Source organism: Ylistrum balloti, unplaced genomic scaffold (genome assembly GCF_031769215.1).
Source record: "Ylistrum balloti isolate Yb309-2 unplaced genomic scaffold, AGI_CSIRO_Ybal_v1 Utg371092, whole genome shotgun sequence".
Taxonomy (NCBI): Eukaryota; Metazoa; Mollusca; class Bivalvia; order Pectinida; family Pectinidae; genus Ylistrum; species Ylistrum balloti.
The window spans coordinates 28112-49898 of record NW_026782602.1 but is presented as its reverse complement, the minus strand read 5'-3'; the positions used below and the strand labels follow the sequence as shown (position 1 = coordinate 49898).

Below are 21787 nucleotides of genomic sequence, written 5' to 3'. Positions count from 1 at the left end.
TTTGATGCACGGACCACTGCCCGGTTTAAATTAAGGTGGCAGATATCGCTTTTCACTAATATATTCCTGATGGACTTGGGTATCCTGAAGTGACACATTTTCAATAATAGCTGCTCCTCTGAAAAACACTTATCAAATTTGTAATCCAACATATTGGATAAGGATATTTTGCTACTCTTGAAAAGTAAGTATAACCCCGTTTTTGTTTTTTAAGACGCCTTTATCACCTACCACAGTCACTTTATATCGCCTTTATATTTTAACCATGCTTTTTGTATCATGTTTTCTACATGTATATGATTCCGATCTCTCTAGTTTCTTCCTATCTACTTGTACATGGTGGTTATAGAAAAACTTGTATTAGTCATCTCTACCAGATCACTTAAGTACATATAGTGTGAGAAAACATGATACAAAAAGCATGGTTAAAATATACAGGCAAATAAAGTGAACGCGGGTGTTACCTAATTATACTTACTTTTCAAGAGTAGCAAAATGCGGTTATAGCCAAATATGGTGAGATTCGGAATTTCAAAGATATGAGGCAAGAAGGAGCACTAAGTGCACAAATGTGTCACAATCAGAGGCATTGTATGCATCATTAACGAAATCGAAAGACCGCATTGTGGCGGGACATTTACCCGTTTTGTTGTGATGACACGGTCCCTCATGACGTCATTTCGTGAAGGAATTGATTTGATCCATTTCAGGTCTGTTATCGGATTTAACCAGTTTTGAAACAGTGATAACAACCGTCGTGGCAATTCAGGAAAATTCAAGTGAAGAAAGTCAGGTACACACATTTTAACAACGCAGCCAGAAGGTCTTGTCAGTAAAGTTTTGATATCAGAGCTGAAGTTTGCGCGTAATGAATTACACCCATGTGTATTACAGGCTTTCCTAAGAAGTTTATGTAGGCAAAAACAAAAGACGCAAGGCCTTAAAGCCGAGATAATGGACAAGAAATTCATCTTTAATTATCCAGGTAAATGACGATACTGCAATTCAGGTAATTCTAGGTTGTCAAAAGTACACACCATGCTGAAAAACATGGCACCGAAAAGCCAAATTGTAAGCCACACTGGCTGACCTTGTGACCTTGACTTGAACATTTAAAGAAAAAACGGCCATATATTCTGAACCCTAAAAGGAAGGGCTTTGCATTATTAAATTTTCCCTTGTAGAGAAAACACCAGAATGAACGAGAACCGGATTTGACCTACTTTTTTCAAAAGCTTTAATCTTGGAGGTCTTTCTAACCCTAAGAGGAAAGAATTATATTTCATATGTGTATTCCTTTGTGACAACAAGTGAAATTTTAATAAATGTAGCACCTATTGAAGGTCTAGTTCACATCCACACAGTCGGACCAGCCCATTAAAAACTATCGACCGGTTTTGGATTTAGGAAGAGCAAAATGATGAAGAAAATTGAAAGAAAGAATCATTAATTATGCTGATGATCAATGATGATACAGCGTCGCAGATGATGATGAAGATTACATTCTAACAGTGACTCCAGTCAGTACATTTGCCTGGACATTGCATGATGATTTCGTATTTATTCCAATGAACGCCCCGTACTCTAATAAACGCCCCCCACCTGTTTCTCAGTAAATTTCAACAACTCAGGAACGAGCTTATGATGGTTTTAATTCTCTAGGTATCCATGAACATGAACGAAGAATTTTGGCACAAGACTATGCAATATACATATGTTTATATCTTTTATATGTCACCTAACGACCGGGACTAGAAACTACTGTCTTGACTGAAGCTTAAAAAAATTTTTTTCAGCTCAGTGTTAATTCGCGTTTAGAAAATTTTGCAAAACGTGGTGTGCAGCTGGAATCCTTTTCATTAACCCCTGGAATCCTCATTGATACAGAGTGCCGTACTGGAATATGATCCTCGCTACGTCCAGCGAATTTGTGATCCCGCATTTTAATGCGTTACCGTTACTTTATGATCATGTGATGTCTAATGCTATCCCATGCATAAATAACAAGACAACATTACAGCTTTTCAGTGGGGCTAAAAAATTGTTTATATATCTTCCTGAAGAAAGCCACTGGGGCCACCGGTGAAACACCCACGAATAAAAATGAACTCTCCAAGTTTTTGTTTGAAGGGTTTATACCACGACACATATAGAAAAGCATGGTTGAAATATAAAGGCGACATGATGTAAAGTGACTGTGGCAGGTGATAAAGGCGTCTTAAAAAACAAAAACGGGGTTATACTTACTTTTCCAGAGTAGCAAAATATTTCCCCTTATAGCCAATATAGCAAGAGATTTCAAATTTTTTTTCAGAGGAGTCAGCTATTATTGAAAATGTGTCACTTCAGGATATCAGAGGCATTCAGTATGACCATAGATCCACCTTAATTAAAATTGAAAGACCGCATTGCATTGAACACATGCTAACATTTACCCGTTTTGTTGTGATGACATAACTTGTGATTTTTCTCATGAATATGCATTTCGTGAAGGAATTAATTAGATCATTTTAGGCAGAGATATCTCTGCTATGGATTCAATTCCAGTTTTGAAACTTTGTGCATGTCTAAATGGGCACATTATCGCTCTGCATTCAGGAAAATTCAAGTGAAGAAAAATGCTTCCCTCTGAGGTACACAGCCATTTTAAATTCACATAGATCTGTTTGTACACAAACCTTTCACTGTCAGTAAAGTTTTAAGCTGACTTGATCAGACTGCTGAAGTTTGATTGACTAATGAATTAAGATCTTACTGCTTATGTGTATTACAGGCTTTCCTAAGAAGTTTATGTGGCAAAAACAAAAGAGCCAAGGTCCTTACAGATGGTGCAATTATAAACATAATGGACAAGAAATTCATCTTTAATTATCCAGGTAAACGAAAAGAGATTTTTACTGCAGTTCAGGTAATTCTAGGTTGTCAAAAGAGACAGGTTTACTGTTCTGAAATAAGTGTGCGAGTTCCTGAAAAGCCAAATCAAAAGCCAAAGACGCTGACCTTGTGACCTTGACTTTGAACTTTGACTTTGAAAAAAAAAAAAAAATTAACCTTGGTCATATATTCTGAACCCTAAGAGGAAGGGCTTTCATATTTAATTTGTTTGTTCCTTGTAAGAACACCTTTCCATTAGTACCAGAATTTTGACCTTGTGACCTGACTTTGACCTTTGACCTACTTTTCAAAAAATTTCATCTTGACTATATCTTCTTAACCCTAAGAGGAAGGGCTATTATATTTCATATGTGTATTCCTTCTGATAAGATCTTTCTATTGGTACCAAAAGTTTTAATAAATGTAGCCCCTATTGAAGGTCTAGTTCACATCCAGTGTCAAATTCTTAACAGACAGGACACGAGTTTGTTAAACATTTACACTTAACTAGAGTTTCTCAAAACTTTTTGCAGAAGATGATAGTGAGGAAGAGCAAAATGATGAAGATGAAATGGAGAAAGAACAGTACAATGTACCACAATCATACAATAATGCTGATGATGAAACGGAGAAACAGCTATTCGCAGGTGATGATGAAGATTACATTCCAGATAGTGACTCCAGTCAGTGAGTAAAGTTTGCCTGGACATTGCATGATCATTTACATATAATACAGTAATATAGTAATGAACTGTGCATGTACACCTCCACTAGGATTCAAAGCAGGGACCCCTGGCTTACTAGTCTGACGCTCACCCAATCGAGCTAAAGAGAATTTCTCCCTAGCTGAGCAGTATATTGCAGCTGGTATTTTAAAGGGTTACATACTCCCCCTCCAGGAAATAACTCATCCTCAAGTTTCCAGGGGTTACAATGATGCTGGTGGGGCATGGCTAAATATTATTCCAGAGTCCCTACATGGGCGCCAATGTAACAGAGGTCATTATTTATTTCAATGCCTCCACAAGTATTTGAACCCAGGACCCCTGGCTTACTAGTCTGACGCTCAACTGATCTCCCTGGCTGAGTGGTATATTGCAGCTAATATTTTCCAGGGTTACATCTGGAAAGCTGTTGTCATATCTCTGGTGTAGGCGGCAGGGGCTTCTGTTGTATGAAGGGTTTCATATGGTTTTTATCTTGTATAGTCATAGCATACAATGAGACTTTTCAGCTCACAGGGACGAATGTCTGGAGAGCTAATGTCACAGAACTAGGGTCAGCGTCTGTTAGCACTGTCATCTGGCATAAACAAAAACTTTAACTTTGGTGATATCTTTTGAATCATAAGAGGTAGGGCTTTGATATGTCACAGGACCTTTTTGTTGATTTCATTTTTTTTTACCATGTGACCTTGACTGTAACCTTTAAACAGTTTTTAAAAAAATTAACCTTGGTCATAACTTTTGAACCTTTTAAAGTAAGGCTTTCATATTTCACTTGTGTATTTAATGTGACAGAACCTTGCCAGTGGTGCTAAAATTGATCTTGTGACCTTGATAATGACCTTTGACCTACTTTTCAAAAAATTTATCCTCTGTCATATCTTTTAAACCCTTAGAGGTAGGACTTTGATATTTCTCACATTTACTCCTTGTGAAAAGATCTTTCTGTTGGATTCATGATAAACTTCGACCTTTTGACCTTGTAGTTTGACCTACCTTCAAAAGCAACCCCCTGCTAGGCAAAAGCACCCACCAGCGAGCACGGTTGTCTTCGGACGACTTTTGTTGAAAATCTGTTACCTTATATAGCTGTTGAGTCTAATTTGACTCAACAAGCTCTGTTGTCTTCTGGTAACCATGTTATGGACCTTTTTCATTATGACCTGGAAACAAAGTCAGGGGGCATCTAGTTTTTGGTCAGTTCTTCTGTCAATTTGTTTGTCTATAAAACTTTTAAACCTTGGTCATAACTTTACATCCATAAGTAGTTGGGTTTTTTTTTTTTAATTTTACGTGTGTATTCCTTGTAATAAAACCCCTTTAGTTGATATCAAAATCTTTAAATTACTGATCTTGACCTTAATCTTTGACTTAAACTTTAATATTGGTTGTATCTTTTGAACTATAAGAGGTGAGAGTTTTCATGTGTATTCCTTGAGACAACACCTTCCTATTGGTACCAATTATCTGACCTTTTGACTATGACTTTTGACCTACTTATTCATTTTCTGTGAAACTTGCTGCCATACAGGGGCATCAGTAGTTCACAAACACATGTTATTGAAGTAGAAAGATGTTGATTTTACCTTTGCTGTGTATTCAAGTAGACTGTGTCTGTGCATTTTAGAAACTTTGTTAATACTTCACTGATCACTGTAATGTTATTGAGAAAATAATTGAAATTTTTCCTTCAGTCTTGCAACTGCGTTAGAAACATGAATTAACTTCTGTGATATCCTGTTGGACAATTTACCTCTTCCTCTAATCATAAGTCTCCTAATAGTTCTCTTATTCTTTCTTAAAAAGGGAAACAGACAGTATGGAAGATGATACAGACTTGGAAGATGATGAATTTCATGAAAGGTCCAAGAAAATCTCAAAAGATCTCAATGTTTCCAAGAGGACAGGATCATCCAAGAAATTCTCTGATCTCGATGTTTCAAAAAGGCCAGTTGAGGATGACAATGAAAGTGCAACAATACCTGTGCCCCCCACATCAGATACTGTTTGTGTTCAATCCTCTCACTCTTTGGAAGGAAAACAGAAATGGGATAAAAGACATGCATGTAATTTGCCTGCTGAGAGTGATGATGAAAGTGTTGTGATACCTATGTCCTCCACATCAGATGCTCTACATGTTCAAACCACTCATTCTTTTGAAGGAAAACAGAAATGGAATAAAAGACATGCATGCAAATACTGTAAAAATCTCTATCCAAAGATAGCAAGGCACCTTGAAACAGTGCATAGTGATGAAGAAGATGTTGCAAGAGCTCTTGCCTTACCAAAACATTCAGGAGAAAGGAAAGATGCATGGGCACAGATTCGAAATGAAGGAAACTGGGAGCACAAAGTTCTCAAATCAGGGAAAGGAACTCTTATTCCTAAATACAGAGAAAAAGAAGATGGTAAGCCTATCTCAAACTATATCCCATGCACAGGTTGTAAAGCATCATTTTCTAAGAAATCTTTGCATGAACATGGGAAATTTGCAAAGCAAATTCCTCCAACAAACGAGGCCAAGGAGTAAAAGAGGGAAAGATGCTGTTGTCTCTGCCAAAGAATGTAGGTGAAAGTTTTTACAAGAGGGTCATACTGTCCATGGTTAATGATGAGGTGTCCTCTGTTGTTACCAGTGACTCATTGATAATGAATTTTGGAAGGTGGCTATTTGACAACAAAGACATTCAAGAGCACACGCCTAATCATATAAGTGGCAGAATGAGAGAGTTAGGCAGACTTGTCATGGAAACCAGAAAACTTCCTTCACCCATCTTCAGTTTGGAAGATTGTCTGAATCCTCTCAATTTTTATACCATTGTTTCTTGTGTGAAATCTCTAGCAGGATTTAATGAAGATACCCATTTCTACACCACACCCTCATTAACTTTAAAGGTAGGATACAGCCTTCAATGTTGTGATAAAATTCTGGAGTCTAATGGTATTACAGAAAAAAATCAGAGTAAGAAAGAAAATGGTGAAAATGTTCTTAAGCTGTACTCCTCCAATTGGAATGATTTGATTTCTTCGCGTGCCAGGCAGACACAAGAAGAAAAGAAGTACAATGCACCGAAAATGCTGCCTCTGAGTCAAGATGTTTACATGTTGACTGGATTCTTGAAATCAAAGATGAGGACCATGATGCAGCACCTCGTAGATGATATTTCCATCTATTTTGAGCTGTTAAAATTAACTCTTTGCCTGGTTACACTATTTAATAGGAAACATGGTGGAGATGTCCAAAGAATTACCGTAGCAACCTATAAACATGCGCTGAAGATGCAGAACAGCTTGCTATTTGACAATGAGGTCAGGTCAAGTCTTTCTACACTTGAAAGAGCACTTAGTTCATCAGTGACTCACATTGAAATAAAATTAAAGCAAGAGAGAAAGGTTGCAATAATTTTAACAAAGGATATGCTTTCAAGTATCAACCTTCTGTTAGAGAAGAGGGAGGAGGCAAGTGTTGTTGGAAAATATGTATTTTCCAGGAGATCACTTTCCACAAGGACATACAGAGCAAGAGATGTATTGCGAGAAATGTGTTTGAAGGTCAATCTCAAGTATGCAGACCTGATCACGTATACAAATTTGCAAAAACACATTGCCACTATGGCCCAGGTACATGAACTGAGCGAAAATGGACAGGACCAGCTAGCCAAGTTTTTGGGTCTTGATATACGCATACACAGAGAAGTATACAGACAGCCTCTGGACTTGGTCCAAAAAACAAAAATTACCAAGATGTTACTTAGAGTAAATGAAGGGCTAGATTAGGAGAAAATTACTTTCAATGAGTAAGGTAAGTCACCGATATATTACTTTACATCAAATAAATTGTCTTAATCTTTCCATTGGTAACTTATTACTGGTATACCCTTACAAGGTTTTTGGGGGGTAGGGTTATATAGGAATTATTCTGTCTGTCTTTCCCTCTGTCCGTGTTCAGTTAATTTCTCTTAAAGTATAAGAGGCAGGGCTTTCATTTTACATACACTTATCCATCTTGACTCAAGCTACAGATTAAGATAGTGACTGTTCACCAAATGATCTTGACCTTGAACTTTGACCTTTGAAAATTTTTGGTGAAGAAGTTCCCATAAGCTACTTTCTGTTATAGTATAAAAGGCAGAGCTTTCATAATCACTTATCCATCATGACATGAGTTACAATTTTATACCATGACCTTTGACCAAAATGACCTTTACGTTGAAATTTGATAGGATTTTGAAAATTTGGTTCAGAAGGTCTGTAAGCTGCTTTCTCTTAAAGTATAACAGGTAAAATTTTAACATAACATACACTTATCCATCATGACATGGGCTACAATTTTATACCATGAATTTTGACCAATTCAAATGACCTTAACCTTGAACTTCAACAGGATTTTGCAAATTGGTTAAGACATTCTGTAAGCTACTTTTTCTTAAAGTATGAGAGGTAGGGCTTTCATATTATATAAATTTAACCATCATGACAGGAGCTACAATTTTTATACCATGACTTTTGACCTTGAACTTTGACTGGATTTTGAAAAGTTGGTAAAGAAGTTCTGTAAGCTATTTTCTCTAAAGCAAAAAGGATAAGGATTTCATACCCAGCAGAGGGTATTAGTATTTACGCCTTATTCTTGTCAAACTTAGAAACAGTGGCCATGACTAGTAGATAACCTTATTGATTTCTAGTTCAAAAGGTCAAAGGCAAAGGTCATTTGACCAAGGTTAAACATCAAGGTTAACCACTACCTTACCAGGTCTGCTAAGTGACAAGTATGCTAAAATCAAAAGGCAATGTATGTAATTGTATTATTAAATTGAAAGAAATTCAAACGAAGCTTAAATTGAGCTTTTGTGGTAGTTTCATACATTGTCCAGTTTCACTGAACATGCTTAATATAAGGAGCAAATGCTTTAGTTTCTAAATTCTACATCATTCAAATTTCAACTGTGTGTCCATTCGATCAACAAATATGGCCTATGATTTGCTGACACATATTTGAGTTCTACATGCTTACTTCTGGTATTTCATTGAAACTTGGTGGGGGGCAAATAGTCTAAGTCCTTAGCAAAATTGTATCAGTGGCTGTAATTGATTAACTATAAGAAAAGCTACCCTGACCATTGATTTGGCAAAACATTTTTAACAATATCAGTTTGCATACGGGTTTTCTGGTGTCTGATTACAGAATAAGTAGTGTGTGAAGTCCCCATTTCAGAACTTCATTTCAGTGTATGTCTTCAGTTCTGATTACAGAATAAGTAGTGTGTAAAGTCCCCATTTCCTTCATTTCATTGTAGTGTATGTCCCCAGTTCAGATTACAGAATAAGTAATGTGTGAAGTCCCCATTTCAGAACTTCATTTCAAGTTATGTCCCCAGTTCTGATTACAGAATAAGTAGTGTGTGAAATCCCCATTTCAGAACTTCATTTCAGTGTATGTCCCCAGTTCTGATTACAGAACAAGTAATGTTAAGTGCCCATTTCAGTGCAACAGTTAAGTTCATGTATTTCAGTGAAAAATAATAAACAGAAAGCAAGCCTTGAAGGTTCTCAACTCAAAACCTAGTTTTGTTTTTTCACCAAATTTTTTCATCGACGTACAAATTTTACCGTAGCCTCAGGGTGTGACATGACCTAGACACAAGGTCATTTGGTCCAGGTTACAATGGACTGGTGTTTAAAAAAACCTTGTTTGGGCCATAACTCAGATACCCCTGCATGAAACTGGATCCTACTTCATTATATGTTGTTGCCCATGAACAAAGGTCAGAGGTCAAAGTCACAATGTCATGTAACAGGAAAAATGGTTTTGTAGCATATCTTGTGCTGGTCTACACAGGGTATTTATTGGCTCATCAAGGTCAGGCGAGCAATATAGGCTCACTTGGGCCTCATCTTTCAGTGGACAAACCTTTAATTTATAGAAAGTTGTTTAATCTATCATTCCTCTTTTTTAAACAGAGGAGATCGAGATTGAAAATGACCAGGATAGGGGAGATGATGATAATGACAGTATTTCTGAAGATGACAGTGCTACTGAACAGTCTGATGCACATCCTGTTGAAGGTTATTTTTTCATGCTTTTCGTTCTTTTTTTTTTTTTTTTAGGTCATGAGTTTCCTGCATATTCCATAGCTGGTATATTCAAGTTACACCATTGCTTGAGCCTTTTGCTATGATCATGTTACATTTTTATGAAGCTTTAATATTTAATGAAATATCTTATTAATCTTAAGGTCACAAGTTCAAGGTCAGTGGAACTTTGTCAAACCTTATACACAAATATAATTGATGACTCAAACTGGTGTCATTACTTTGATCAAATGTGACATAGCCTAAATGAAGATAACCATGATGATCCAGTAGGTTTAGGTTTCGTTAGGCTGTTTCTAGTAATATTGTAATGATAAAGAGTTATGTCTGCATTAAAACATAAAAAGTGTTTTGACTGTATTGCATTTCCAAAGGCCATATCTTTGCGAAAGAAAACATCAGAAAAGCATATAAGAGAAAGACGGAGTGAGTCCAAACCTGTTGTTAATCGCAGGCCATGGTCAGAGCAGGAGAAAGAGGCCATAAACAGAGAATTTGGACACTTCATTCAGATGCTAAAGGTGCCAGGAAAGGGAGATATAGACCTAGTTCTCAAAAAAGAAAAGTGTTTGTCAAAGCGAACATGGAGGAATGTTAAGGACGCTGTGCACAACATCATCATGAAAAAGAAAAAGTGTTGATAAGGCTATTATATCTCCCCTTCTCCAGAAGGGAGACATATTGTTTTTGTACGAGTTTCTTCTTCTTCTTCTTGTTCTTCTTCTTCCAATAATTTCGTGTCCGAAGCATAACTCTTTTCATAATTGAGATAGGATGATGATATTTGATATACATGTTCATGACTGAAAGACGGTGTGTCGCATACAAAAATTAGGGGCCAGGCCCCTTTTGTGACAGAGTTATTGCCCTTTGTAAAAAAAAAACTTGTCCGTAGCATAACTTTCTTCATAATTGAGATAGGATGATGATATTTACTATACATGTTTATGACTTACAGAGGGTGTGTCAGGTGCAAAAATTAGGGGCCATGGCCCTTTTATAACAGAGTTATTGCCCTTTGTAAAAAAAACTTGTTCGGAGCATCAATCTCTTCGTAATTGAGATAGCATGATGATATTTACTATACATGTTAATGACTTACAGATGGTGTGTCAGATGCAAAAATTAGGGGCCATGGCCCTTTTATAACAGAGTTATCGCCCTTTGTAAAAAAAACTTGTTCGGAGCGATGTCACCTGTCCTGGTGGTCATCCTGACTGCACAGCCAACAATGACCGACACGACAGCTTGTCCGAGTATGCCATGGGAAAGGACATTGGGGATCAACTGGCTACACAAGGCGTGCTAATAAAATATGCAACCACAGATGGCGTTGGAACTGGAGCCCAAGGCCTGGAGGAAGCCATGAGAGCCTTACATCCCATGTGGAAAGTGGAGAGACTGGCTGACCCAACCCACCTTGGCAGAGCACAGTTCCGGAAATGTAACAGTGCTAAGTGGAGCGAGTCAATGTTTCCTGGTCATACCAGACTGATGAGGTCTCATGCTCAGAAGGTATTTTCTCAAGACTTGAAAGCCCGGAGCAGTCTGATTTTCAAGGAATTGATGAAAATTCACTCCAGAGACATTGAGACTATCACGACTCGTTTACCTGCAGTGTTAGATGCAACTGTATCCTGCTACACAGTTGACTGCTCCAAGTGCAAGCAGCATTCCGTGGTGTGCTCTGGTGGTGACAGCGACAACTGGTGGGTGCGATCAATGTTCCTGAGTTCAAACCAGATCCATCAACTTCAAATGACATCGGAGGATGAGATGTTGGTGTCGGAGCTTCTGAAAATGAAACTCAGCACTGATGTTATTTGATCTATGAGACTCAGCACATCCACACAGAAAAATGAGGGTTGTCACAGAAGCCTGAATGTGTCTTTACCAAAACATCAGAATTTTGGAAGAAATGCTGAGGGGAGGTTAGACAATGCCATTCTGACCCTAAACAACACTGCAGGGAAAGCCATTCAAAAGAAGGTGGAACACTTTGGTGGTACTCTGAGTAGGGAGGTCAAACATAAACTTGATCAACTCAGCTCAGAGAAAATATATCAACGCCAGCACCAATACAAACCTGCTGTCAAGAAAAGAAGTATGTTGTTGTTAGCAGAACAGCGCAAGCAGCATGCGAAAAGGTCCAGGTCCGCTCGGAAGTCTGACTACAGGAGAGGTCAGCTAGATCCCAACATCCATCCATGTAGGAGAGACAACCGACCTCAGGACCACCTGTATTGAGAAGAAGAGGTGACAACAAATTTATTAGAGACATGTCAACAATCAGAAAAAAAACACAAAATAATGTAACAACAACAGCAACAACAACAACAAAATATATGACTACCTAATGAGGGAACCTCCACGTGGTGGTAGTCGGACAATGTTGTATACATCAGTGTACAATAGCTAATACCCTCAAATCAATAAAAACTTAATTACATTTTCAAATTCAACATGCAGTCACTGAACCCTAAATGACCATAACACACATTTGAATTTAAACAGTACTGCCTGTTATTATTTATAAAATGAGGTTCTGAACTTATGTGCTCTACATTCACACATAAACTATTATGACAGAGATGGGAACAGTCCAGATCACTTGACAATTCTAAATTTTCAGAAAAACAAATAAAAGCAAGTCTGTGTGCATGTTTCTTTTTCCATTTTAAATCACTGGGGTCCTTAAATGACAGAATTCCATATTTCCCTGTCCTTGTTACAGGTCCAATCCAAATCCTACACAAGCCATTATCTGGGGCTAACCACAAAATTTTCTAAGATCTTGTACTTGTATAATTTGAAAAAAATCCTCCATCTTAACTTTTAAAAATCTGGCGTAGGAATACACAAGAACACAAATATGCTAATTTGATGCTATTTATAGATGTCCTGATCACTCCAGAAAATAAAGTTTAAAAAATTAAAAAAAAAAATTAATTTAATTAAAATTTTAATTATAATCGAAATGATCAATTAAAAATTATTTCACTACCTAATCAGTCATGAAATATAGAACAACCATGCCAATTTGTATGAGAATCGGTCAAAAAATGTGGGTATGAGAAATAAAAGCATGGATTTTTAGTCATGTCATTAAAGGACACTTTTTTTTTAAAAGTTATGAAGAATTGAAAAACCCCTCTCAGACTGAGATTTTAACTCAGCTTTACATACAATTGTACACTTTGCTGTACATTCAAACATTCAGGAAAAATGAAACAGATTTTGCAATTATTAAGATATTTCAGTTCTGTAAATTGGTATATAATAAAATTCACATATACCTATACAAAAAAGTTTTTCAATTTCAAATTACAGCTTCATTTTTTTTTCGTAGAATTATAATTTTTTTTTTTTAAATTACCAAATTTTGATATTAACTGAACATTTAATCTGCTTTAAAGCATTTTCCAGCTTTGATTTGGACATGAAATAATCAATAGATAACAGTGAAGACTTGCAGTAAACAATCACAGTGAATGACACCCACTGGACTAACTAACAGCCAGCCACATGTATACATACAAAGACAACCCATGCCAAAGGCAGGGGAGGGGGGTTGGGGTGTTCTCTTTGCCTTTATGTTTACTTTTGGGGCTCTCCCTGTCTCTGAAACACCTTTGATGTTATATTATCAAACAGGCAATGATGTGTATATCACAATTACCAATCAAATGGTCAGCTTCAGTTTGATTTTTGTATTCTTAATTGTTACATAGCTTTGTACTACCCTATTTGTATTTCGCGCGCATAGACTGTTGTACGCGCACGGGATGTGCGACATGGTATACTAGAGGAGAGAGACAATGGACAAAAACAGCATGTGAGGGTTTCAATATATTACCTTTATGGGACCAATATACGCAACTGCAGCTTGCGGTGATTATGTGGATATGTTTATATATGTTGTTAAACTGTTGTGTAGATAAACAGCGAGGTTTCATATTATTTTTTTATAAATTACGTGGCACAGGTGTGTACAGGTGCACGTGTTGTATTGTTTAGGGTGTATAGGGCATTACATGACATGTAGGTTACATTGGTTGTATTATCATTATTTATTATCATATATGTAGTTGTAAATATAGATATAATATATAATAAAGGGTTGTATTTGGCTATATACAGTTATATCACTCACGTGTATGCACGGGTGCATGCCAGCATGACAGATATTAAGGCGTCGTGTGGCATACTTTAGTGAACTTTACATTGAAGTTGATTTAGCTGTAAATATGTATTATACCATATTATATATATTCATATATGTCCATATTATTGCTGTAAATTGTTGGGGATGATTTAATAACGATGTAGGGTTATATTTATATCTATTGTAGTTTAACCCAGTAGAGAGGGATAACTGCCAGAGGTGCACGCATGTCTAACTAAGTGGTCTGGGGTACTGGGTTGCCTGTTGAGGGACACAGCCAGCACTTATGATGAGGATAGACTGTCCACCTTGTGTTCAGCATTTGGCTAATGTATAGCTCTGGAACTTTTCTGGTTGTTGTGTTCCGGCAGTCTTTATGTGACGGTGACCACATCACATGTGTACTGACACTTACTCCGTGGTGGATATCAGCCCATCAGTATACGGTGTCACTGTAGCAGGAACATTTGGGAAATAATGGAATACTGCCCATTTATAGAGTGTGACTGTTACTTTGTATATATCTTATGCCTTTAATCTATGACCTTGTTGAATGTACAGAGAGAGTGTGTATGAAGTGCAACCATTGTTAATAGTGTATAGTGTAATTAAATATTGTAAATAATGTAAATACTCTGTGTTGTGTTGCTTTACCGTCATCAGAGTGGACAATATGCTCATCCCGTTACATTAATACATCTGACTACTTCTGACTGACCAGTGCTGACCACACTGCTGACCACTACTGACCATTACCAATATGAAGGGAGACAGAAAGAGAAGGAACAATTATTTCAAGCCTGGAAATGTTCCAAAGAATAAGGGCCAGGTATTTAAAGTTGAAGATCCTGAGGTACCTGTCACCAGAGAAGAGAGACCAGCTCTGACCAGAAGACTGACCACCCAGGAATTTCAGCTGATCACCAAGCCCAGTCCTGACGGCCTTTACCTGGTAACAACAGATACTGGAGACAGACCATGTCCAACACGGATACTACGGCCAGCAACTGTTACAGCTGAAGAATCCAACTCTGAGCCTGTAATAGAAGGAAACCGGATCATCGACATAGTGTTGATGGTGAAAATGTGGAACGACATCATCAGACTTCACGCCGGACAACCAAACACTACATCATGCATGGTACCGGAGTTTGAACTGGACACCGAGCGGAAAAAGGCTCTGGGATGGAGTTGTGCTGTCCGATGTAATAAATGCCAGTACAGATCTCCACTGTACAAACTATATAGAGAGGCAGACACGGATAAGCCCGGACCAAAGCCAGCCCTTGTCAACAAGTACCTGCCTTCAGCTTTGTGTGGCCAGGCTGTCAGCACCAAAGGAGCCAGGTTACTTCTCGGACACCTGAATATACCTGCAGGAGCCAAGAGTGGAATGCAGCGACAGGCAAATCAAGTGTCCAAGGACATTACTGCCCTTAACAAAAAGGACATGTCCGAGAAGACCAGACTGGTGGTGGAGGCCAACACCCTGAGAGGAGATGATTCCCCGAGCACCATCGGACTAGCTGTGGATGGGCGGTACAACAGCACATCATTTGGAAGTGCTAAGAAGCCAGGGATGAATGCCTCACAGGGGTTAAGTCTGGGTATCGAGACATCTACCCCTAAGAAGTGGATACTTGGACGTGCCCTCCACAACAAACTTTGCTGGACAGGAGCTTGGCTGAGAGGGAAAGGATATGATGTCACCTGTCCTGGTGGTCATCCTGACTGCACAGCCAACACTGACCGACACGACAGCTTGTCCGAGTATGCCATGGGAAAGGACATTGGGGATCAACTGGCTACACAAGGCGTGCTAATAAAATATGCAACCACAGATGGCGTTGGAACTGGAGCCCAAGGCCTGGAGGAAGCCATGAGAGCCTTACATCCCATGTGGAAAGTGGAGAGACTGGCTGACCCAACCCACCTTGGCAGAGCACAGTTCCGGAAATGTAACAGTGCTAAGTGGAGCGAGTCAATGTTTCCTGGTCATACCAGACTGATGAGGTCTCATGCTCAGAAGGTATTTTCTCAAGACTTGAAAGCCCGGAGCAGTCTGATTTTCAAGGAATTGATGAAAATTCACTCCAGAGACATTGAGACTATCACGACTCGTTTACCTGCAGTGTTAGATGCAACTGTATCCTGCTACACAGTTGACTGCTCCAAGTGCAAGCAGCATTCCGTGGTGTGCTCTGGTGGTGACAGCGACAACTGGTGGGTGCGATCAATGTTCCTGAGTTCAAACCAGATCCATCAACTTCAAATGACATCGGAGGATGAGATGTTGGTGTCGGAGCTTCTGAAAATGAAACTCAGCACTGATGTTATTTGATCTATGAGACTCAGCACATCCACACAGAAAAATGAGGGTTGTCACAGAAGCCTGAATGTGTCTTTACCAAAACATCAGAATTTTGGAAGAAATGCTGAGGGGAGGTTAGACAATGCCATTCTGACCCTAAACAACACTGCAGGGAAAGCCATTCAAAAGAAGGTGGAACACTTTGGTGGTACTCTGAGTAGGGAGGTCAAACATAAACTTGATCAACTCAGCTCAGAGAAAATATATCAACGCCAGCACCAATACAAACCTGCTGTCAAGAAAAGAAGTATGTTGTTGTTAGCAGAACAGCACAAGCAGCATGCGAAAAGGTCCAGGTCCGCTCGGAAGTCTGACTACAGGAGAGGTCAGCTAGATCCCAACATCCATCCATGTAGGGGAGACAACCGACCTCAGGACCACCTGTATTGAGAAGAAGAGGTGACAACAAATTTATTAGAGACATGTCAACAATCAGAAAAAAAAAACACAAAATAATGTAACAACAACAGCAACAACAACAACAAAATATATGACTACCTAATGAGGGAACCTCCACGTGGTGGTAGTCGGACAATGTTGTATACATCAGTGTACAATAGCTAATACCCTCAAATCAATAAAAACTTAATTACATTTTCAAATTCAACATGCAGTCACTGAACCCTAAATGACCATAACACACATTTGAATTTAAACAGTACTGCCTGTTATTATTTATAAAATGAGGTTCTGAACTTATGTGCTCTACATTCACACATAAACTATTATGACAGAGATGGGAACAGTCCAGATCACTTGACAATTCTAAATTTTCAGAAAAACAAATAAAAGCAAGTCTGTGTGCATGTTTCTTTTTCCATTTTAAATCACTGGGGTCCTTAAATGACAGAATTCCATATTTCCCTGTCCTTGTTACAGGTCCAATCCAAATCCTACACAAGCCATTATCTGGGGCTAACCACAAAATTTTCTAAGATCTTGTACTTGTATAATTTGAAAAAAATCCTCCATCTTAACTTTTAAAAATCTGGCGTAGGAATACACAAGAACACAAATATGCTAATTTGATGCTATTTATAGATGTCCTGATCACTCCAGAAAATAAAGTTTAAAAAATTTTTAAAAAATTAATTTAATTAAAATTTTAATTATAATCGAAATGATCAATTAAAAATTATTTCACTACCTAATCAGTCATGAAATATAGAACAACCATGCCAATTTGTATGAGAATCGGTCAAAAAATGTGGGTATGAGAAATAAAAACATGGATTTTTAGTCATGTCATTAAAGGACACTTTTTTTTTAAAAGTTATGAAGAATTGAAAAACCCCTCTCAGACTGAGATTTTAACTCAGCTTTACATACAATTGTACACTTTGCTGTACATATCACAGACACCAAGCGTCAGGAAAAATGAAACAGATTTTGCAATTATTAAGATATTTCAGTTCTGTAAATTGGTATATAAACTTGAATAATTCCTACATATACCTATACAAAAAAGTTTTTCAATTTCAAATTACGACTTCATTTTTTTTTCGTAGAATTTTAATTTTTTTTTTTTAAATTACCAAATTTTGATATTAACTGAACATTTAATCTGCTTTAAAGCATTTTCCAGCTTTGATTTGGACATGAAATAATCAATAGATAACAGTGAAGACTTGCAGTAAACAATCACAGTGAATGACACCCACTGGACTAACTAACAGCCACATGTATACATACAAAGACAACCCATGCCAAAGGCAGGGGAGGGGGGTTGGGGTGTTCTCTTTGGGCCTTTATGTTTACTTTTGGGGCTCTCCCTGTCTCTGAAACACCTTTGATGTTATATTATCAAACAGGCAATGATGTGTATATCACAATTACCAATCAAATGGTCAGCTTCAGTTTGATTTTTGTATTCTTACATTGTTACTAGCTTTGTACTGACCACTGCTGACCACGCTGCGCATACTGACCATTACCAATATGAAGGGAGACAGAAAGAGAAGAGAGACAATTATTTCAAGCCTGGTGTAAACAGCATGTGAGGGTAGCGGTATCTCACCGGGGCATATATTACCTTTATGGGACCAATATACGCCAACTGCAGCTTGCGGTGAGTACCGACCACACAAACCCATATGTGGATATGTTTATATATGTTGTTAAACTGTTGTGTAGATAAGACAGACCAGCTCCACCAGATACTGGCACAGGTGTGTACAGGTGCACGTGTTGTATTGTTTAGCTGTACATTACATGACCTGTAGGTTACATTGGTTGTATTATCATTATTTATTATCATATATGTAGTTGTAAATATAGATATAATATATAATAAAGGGTTGTATTTGGCTATATACAGTTATATCACTCACGTGTATGCACTGGTGCATGCCACATGACCATGTCCTTAACAAACTTTATATTGAAGTTGATTTAGCGGTATTATACCATATTATATATATTCATATATGTCCATATTATTGCTGTAAATTGTGGGGACGGCCAGCAACTGTTACAGGTTATATTTAATCTATTGAACTCTGAGCCTGTAATAGAAGGAAACCGGATCATCGACATAGTGTTGATGGTGAAAATGTGGAATGACATCATCAGACTTCACGCCGGACAACCAAACACTACATCATGCATGGTACCGGAGTTTGAACTGGACACCGAGCGGATAAGGGCTCTGGGATGGAGTTGTGCTGTCCGATGTAATAAATGCCAGTACAGATCTCCACTGTACAAACTACATAGAGAGGCAGACACGGATAAGCCCGGACCAAAGCCAGCCCTTGTCAACAAGTACCTGCCTTCAGCTTTGTGTGGCCAGGCTGTCAGCACCAAAGGAGCCAGGTATTTACTTCTCACACACCTGAATATACCTGCAGGAGCCAAGAGTGGAATGCAGCGACAGGCAAATCAAGTGTCCAAGGACATTACTGCCCTTAACAAAAAGGACATGTCCAAAGACAGACTGGTGGTGGAGGCCAACACCCTGAGAGGAGATGATTCCCCGAGCACCATTTCGGACTAGCTGTGGATGGGCGGTACAACAGCACATCATTTGGAAGTGCTAAGAAGCCAGGGATGAATGCCTCACATGGGTTAAGTCTGTGGTACGACATCATCAGACATTACCCCTAAGAAGTGGATACTTGGATGCAGGTTTGCTGGACAGCAAATCAAAGGCTCTGGAGGAAGGAATGGATTTCACTGTCCTTGTGGTGGCTGAGAGGGAAAGGAAGATGTCACCTGTCCTGGTGATCCTGACTGCACAGCCAACACTGACCGACACGACAGCTTGTCCGAGTATGCCATGGGAAAGGACATTGGGGATCAACTGGCTACACAAGGCGTGCTAATAAAATATGCAGCGTAGGTCAAATAAAACAGGAGTTATGAAGAATTGAAAAACCACAGATGGCGTTGGAACATGGAGACCCAAGGCGTGGAAAAATGAAATGTGGAAGATTTTGCAATTAAAGATATTTCAGTTCTGTAAATTGGTATATAAACTTGAATAATTCCTACATATACCTATACAAAAAAGTTTTTCAATTTCAAATTACAACTTCATACCAAATTTTAATATTAACTGAACATTTAATCTGCTTTAAAGCATTTTTCAGAATGAAATTTCTGAAGACTTGCAGTAAACAATCACAGAATGACACCCACTGGACTAACTAACAGCCACATGTATACATACAAAGACTCCCATGCCAAAGGCAGGGGAGGGGGGGGGGTGTTCTCTTTGGGCCTTTATTTTACTTTTGGGGCTCTCCCTGTCTCTGAAACACCTTTGATGTTATATTATCAAACAGGAACAATGACCAATCAAATGGTCAGCTTCAGTTTGATTTTTGTATTCTTAATACATCTAACTACTTCTGACTGACCACTGCTGACCACAATGCTGACCACTACTGACCATTACTGACCATTACCAATATGAAGGGAGACAGGAAGAGAAGGAACAATTATTTCAAGCCTGGAAATGTTCCAAAGAATAAGGGCCAGGTATTTAAAGTTGAAGATCCTGAGGTACCTGTCACCAGAGAAGAGAGACCAGCTCTGACCAGAAGACTGACCACCCAGGAATTTCAGCTGATCACCAAGCCCAGTGCTGACGGCCTTTCCCTGGTAACAACAGATACTGGAGACAGACCTAGTCCAACACGGATACTACGGCCGGCAACTGTTACAGCTGAAGAATCCAACTCTGAGCCTGTAATAGAAGGAAACCGGATCATCGACATAGTGTTGATGGTGAAAATGTGGAACGACATCATCAGACTTCACGCCGGACAACCAAACACTACATCATGCATGGTACCGGAGTTTGAACTGGACACCGAGCGGAAAAGGGCTCTGGGATGGAGTTGTGCTGTCCGATGTAATAAATGCCAGTGACAGCTACAGATCTCCACTGTACAAACTACATAGAGAGGCAGACACGGATAAGCCCGGACCAAAGCCAGCCCTTGTCAACAAGTACCTGCCTTCAGCTTTGTGTGGCCAGGCTGTCAGCACCAAAGGAGCCACGTTACTTCACACCTGAATATACCTGCAGGAGCCAAGAGTGGAGTGCAGCGACAGGCAAATCAAGTGTCCAAGGACATTACTGCCCTCAACAAAAAGGACATGTCCGAGAAGACCAGACTGGTGGTGGAGGCCAACACCCTGAGAGGAGATGATTCCCCGAGCACCATCGGACTAGCTGTGGATGGGCGGTACAACAGCACATCATTTGGAAGTGCTAAGAAGCCAGGGATGAATGCCTCACAGGGGTTAAGTCTGGGTATCGACATCTACCCCTAAGAAGTGGATACTTGGACGTGCCCTCCACAACAAACTTTGCTGGACAGGAGCTTGGCTGAGAGGGAAAGGATATGATGTCACCTGATCACTGTGTCATTAGGTTTGAATACAACTGCTTCTTCAATCAAGTAGGGAGGTCAAACATAAACTTAATCAACTCAGCTCAGAGGAAATATATCAACGCCACCACCAATACAAACCTGCTGTCAAGAAAAGAAGTATGTTGTTGTTAGCAGAACAGCACAAGCAGCATGCGAAAAGGTCCAGGTCCGCTCGGAAGTCTGACTACAGGAGAGGTCAGCTAGATCCCAACATCCATCCATGTAGGGGAGACAACCGACCTCAGGACCACCTGTATTGAGAAGAAGAGGTGACAACAAATTTATTAGAGACATGTCAACAATCAGAAAAAAAAACACAAAATAATGTAACAACAACAGCAACAACAACAACAAAATATATGACTACCTAATGAGGGAACCTCCACGTGGTGGTAGTCGGACAATGTTGTATACATCAGTGTACAATAGCTAATACCCTCAAATCAATAAAAACTCAATTACATTTTCAAATTCAACATGCAGTCACTGAACCCTAAATGACCATAACACACATTTGAATTTAAACAGTACTGCCTGTTATTATTTACAAAATGAGGTTCTGAACTTATGTGCTCTACATTTAAACATAAACTATTATGACAGAGATGGGAACAGTCCAGATCACTTGACAATTCTAAATTTTCAGAAAAACAAATAAAAGCAAGTCTGTGTGCAT

At 38.8% G+C, this 21787-nt stretch overlaps 1 protein-coding gene across 1 annotated transcript; it reads left to right on the top strand.

Annotated features, from left to right (window-relative positions):
* Positions 1 to 6140: 6140 nt before the first annotated feature.
* On the top strand, positions 6141 to 7376 carry LOC132560654 (uncharacterized). The gene has a single exon (XM_060225319.1). The coding sequence runs from the start codon at positions 6141 to 6143 to the stop codon at positions 7374 to 7376; it is 1236 nt and encodes a 411-aa protein (XP_060081302.1).
* Positions 7377 to 21787: the final 14411 nt, after the last annotated feature.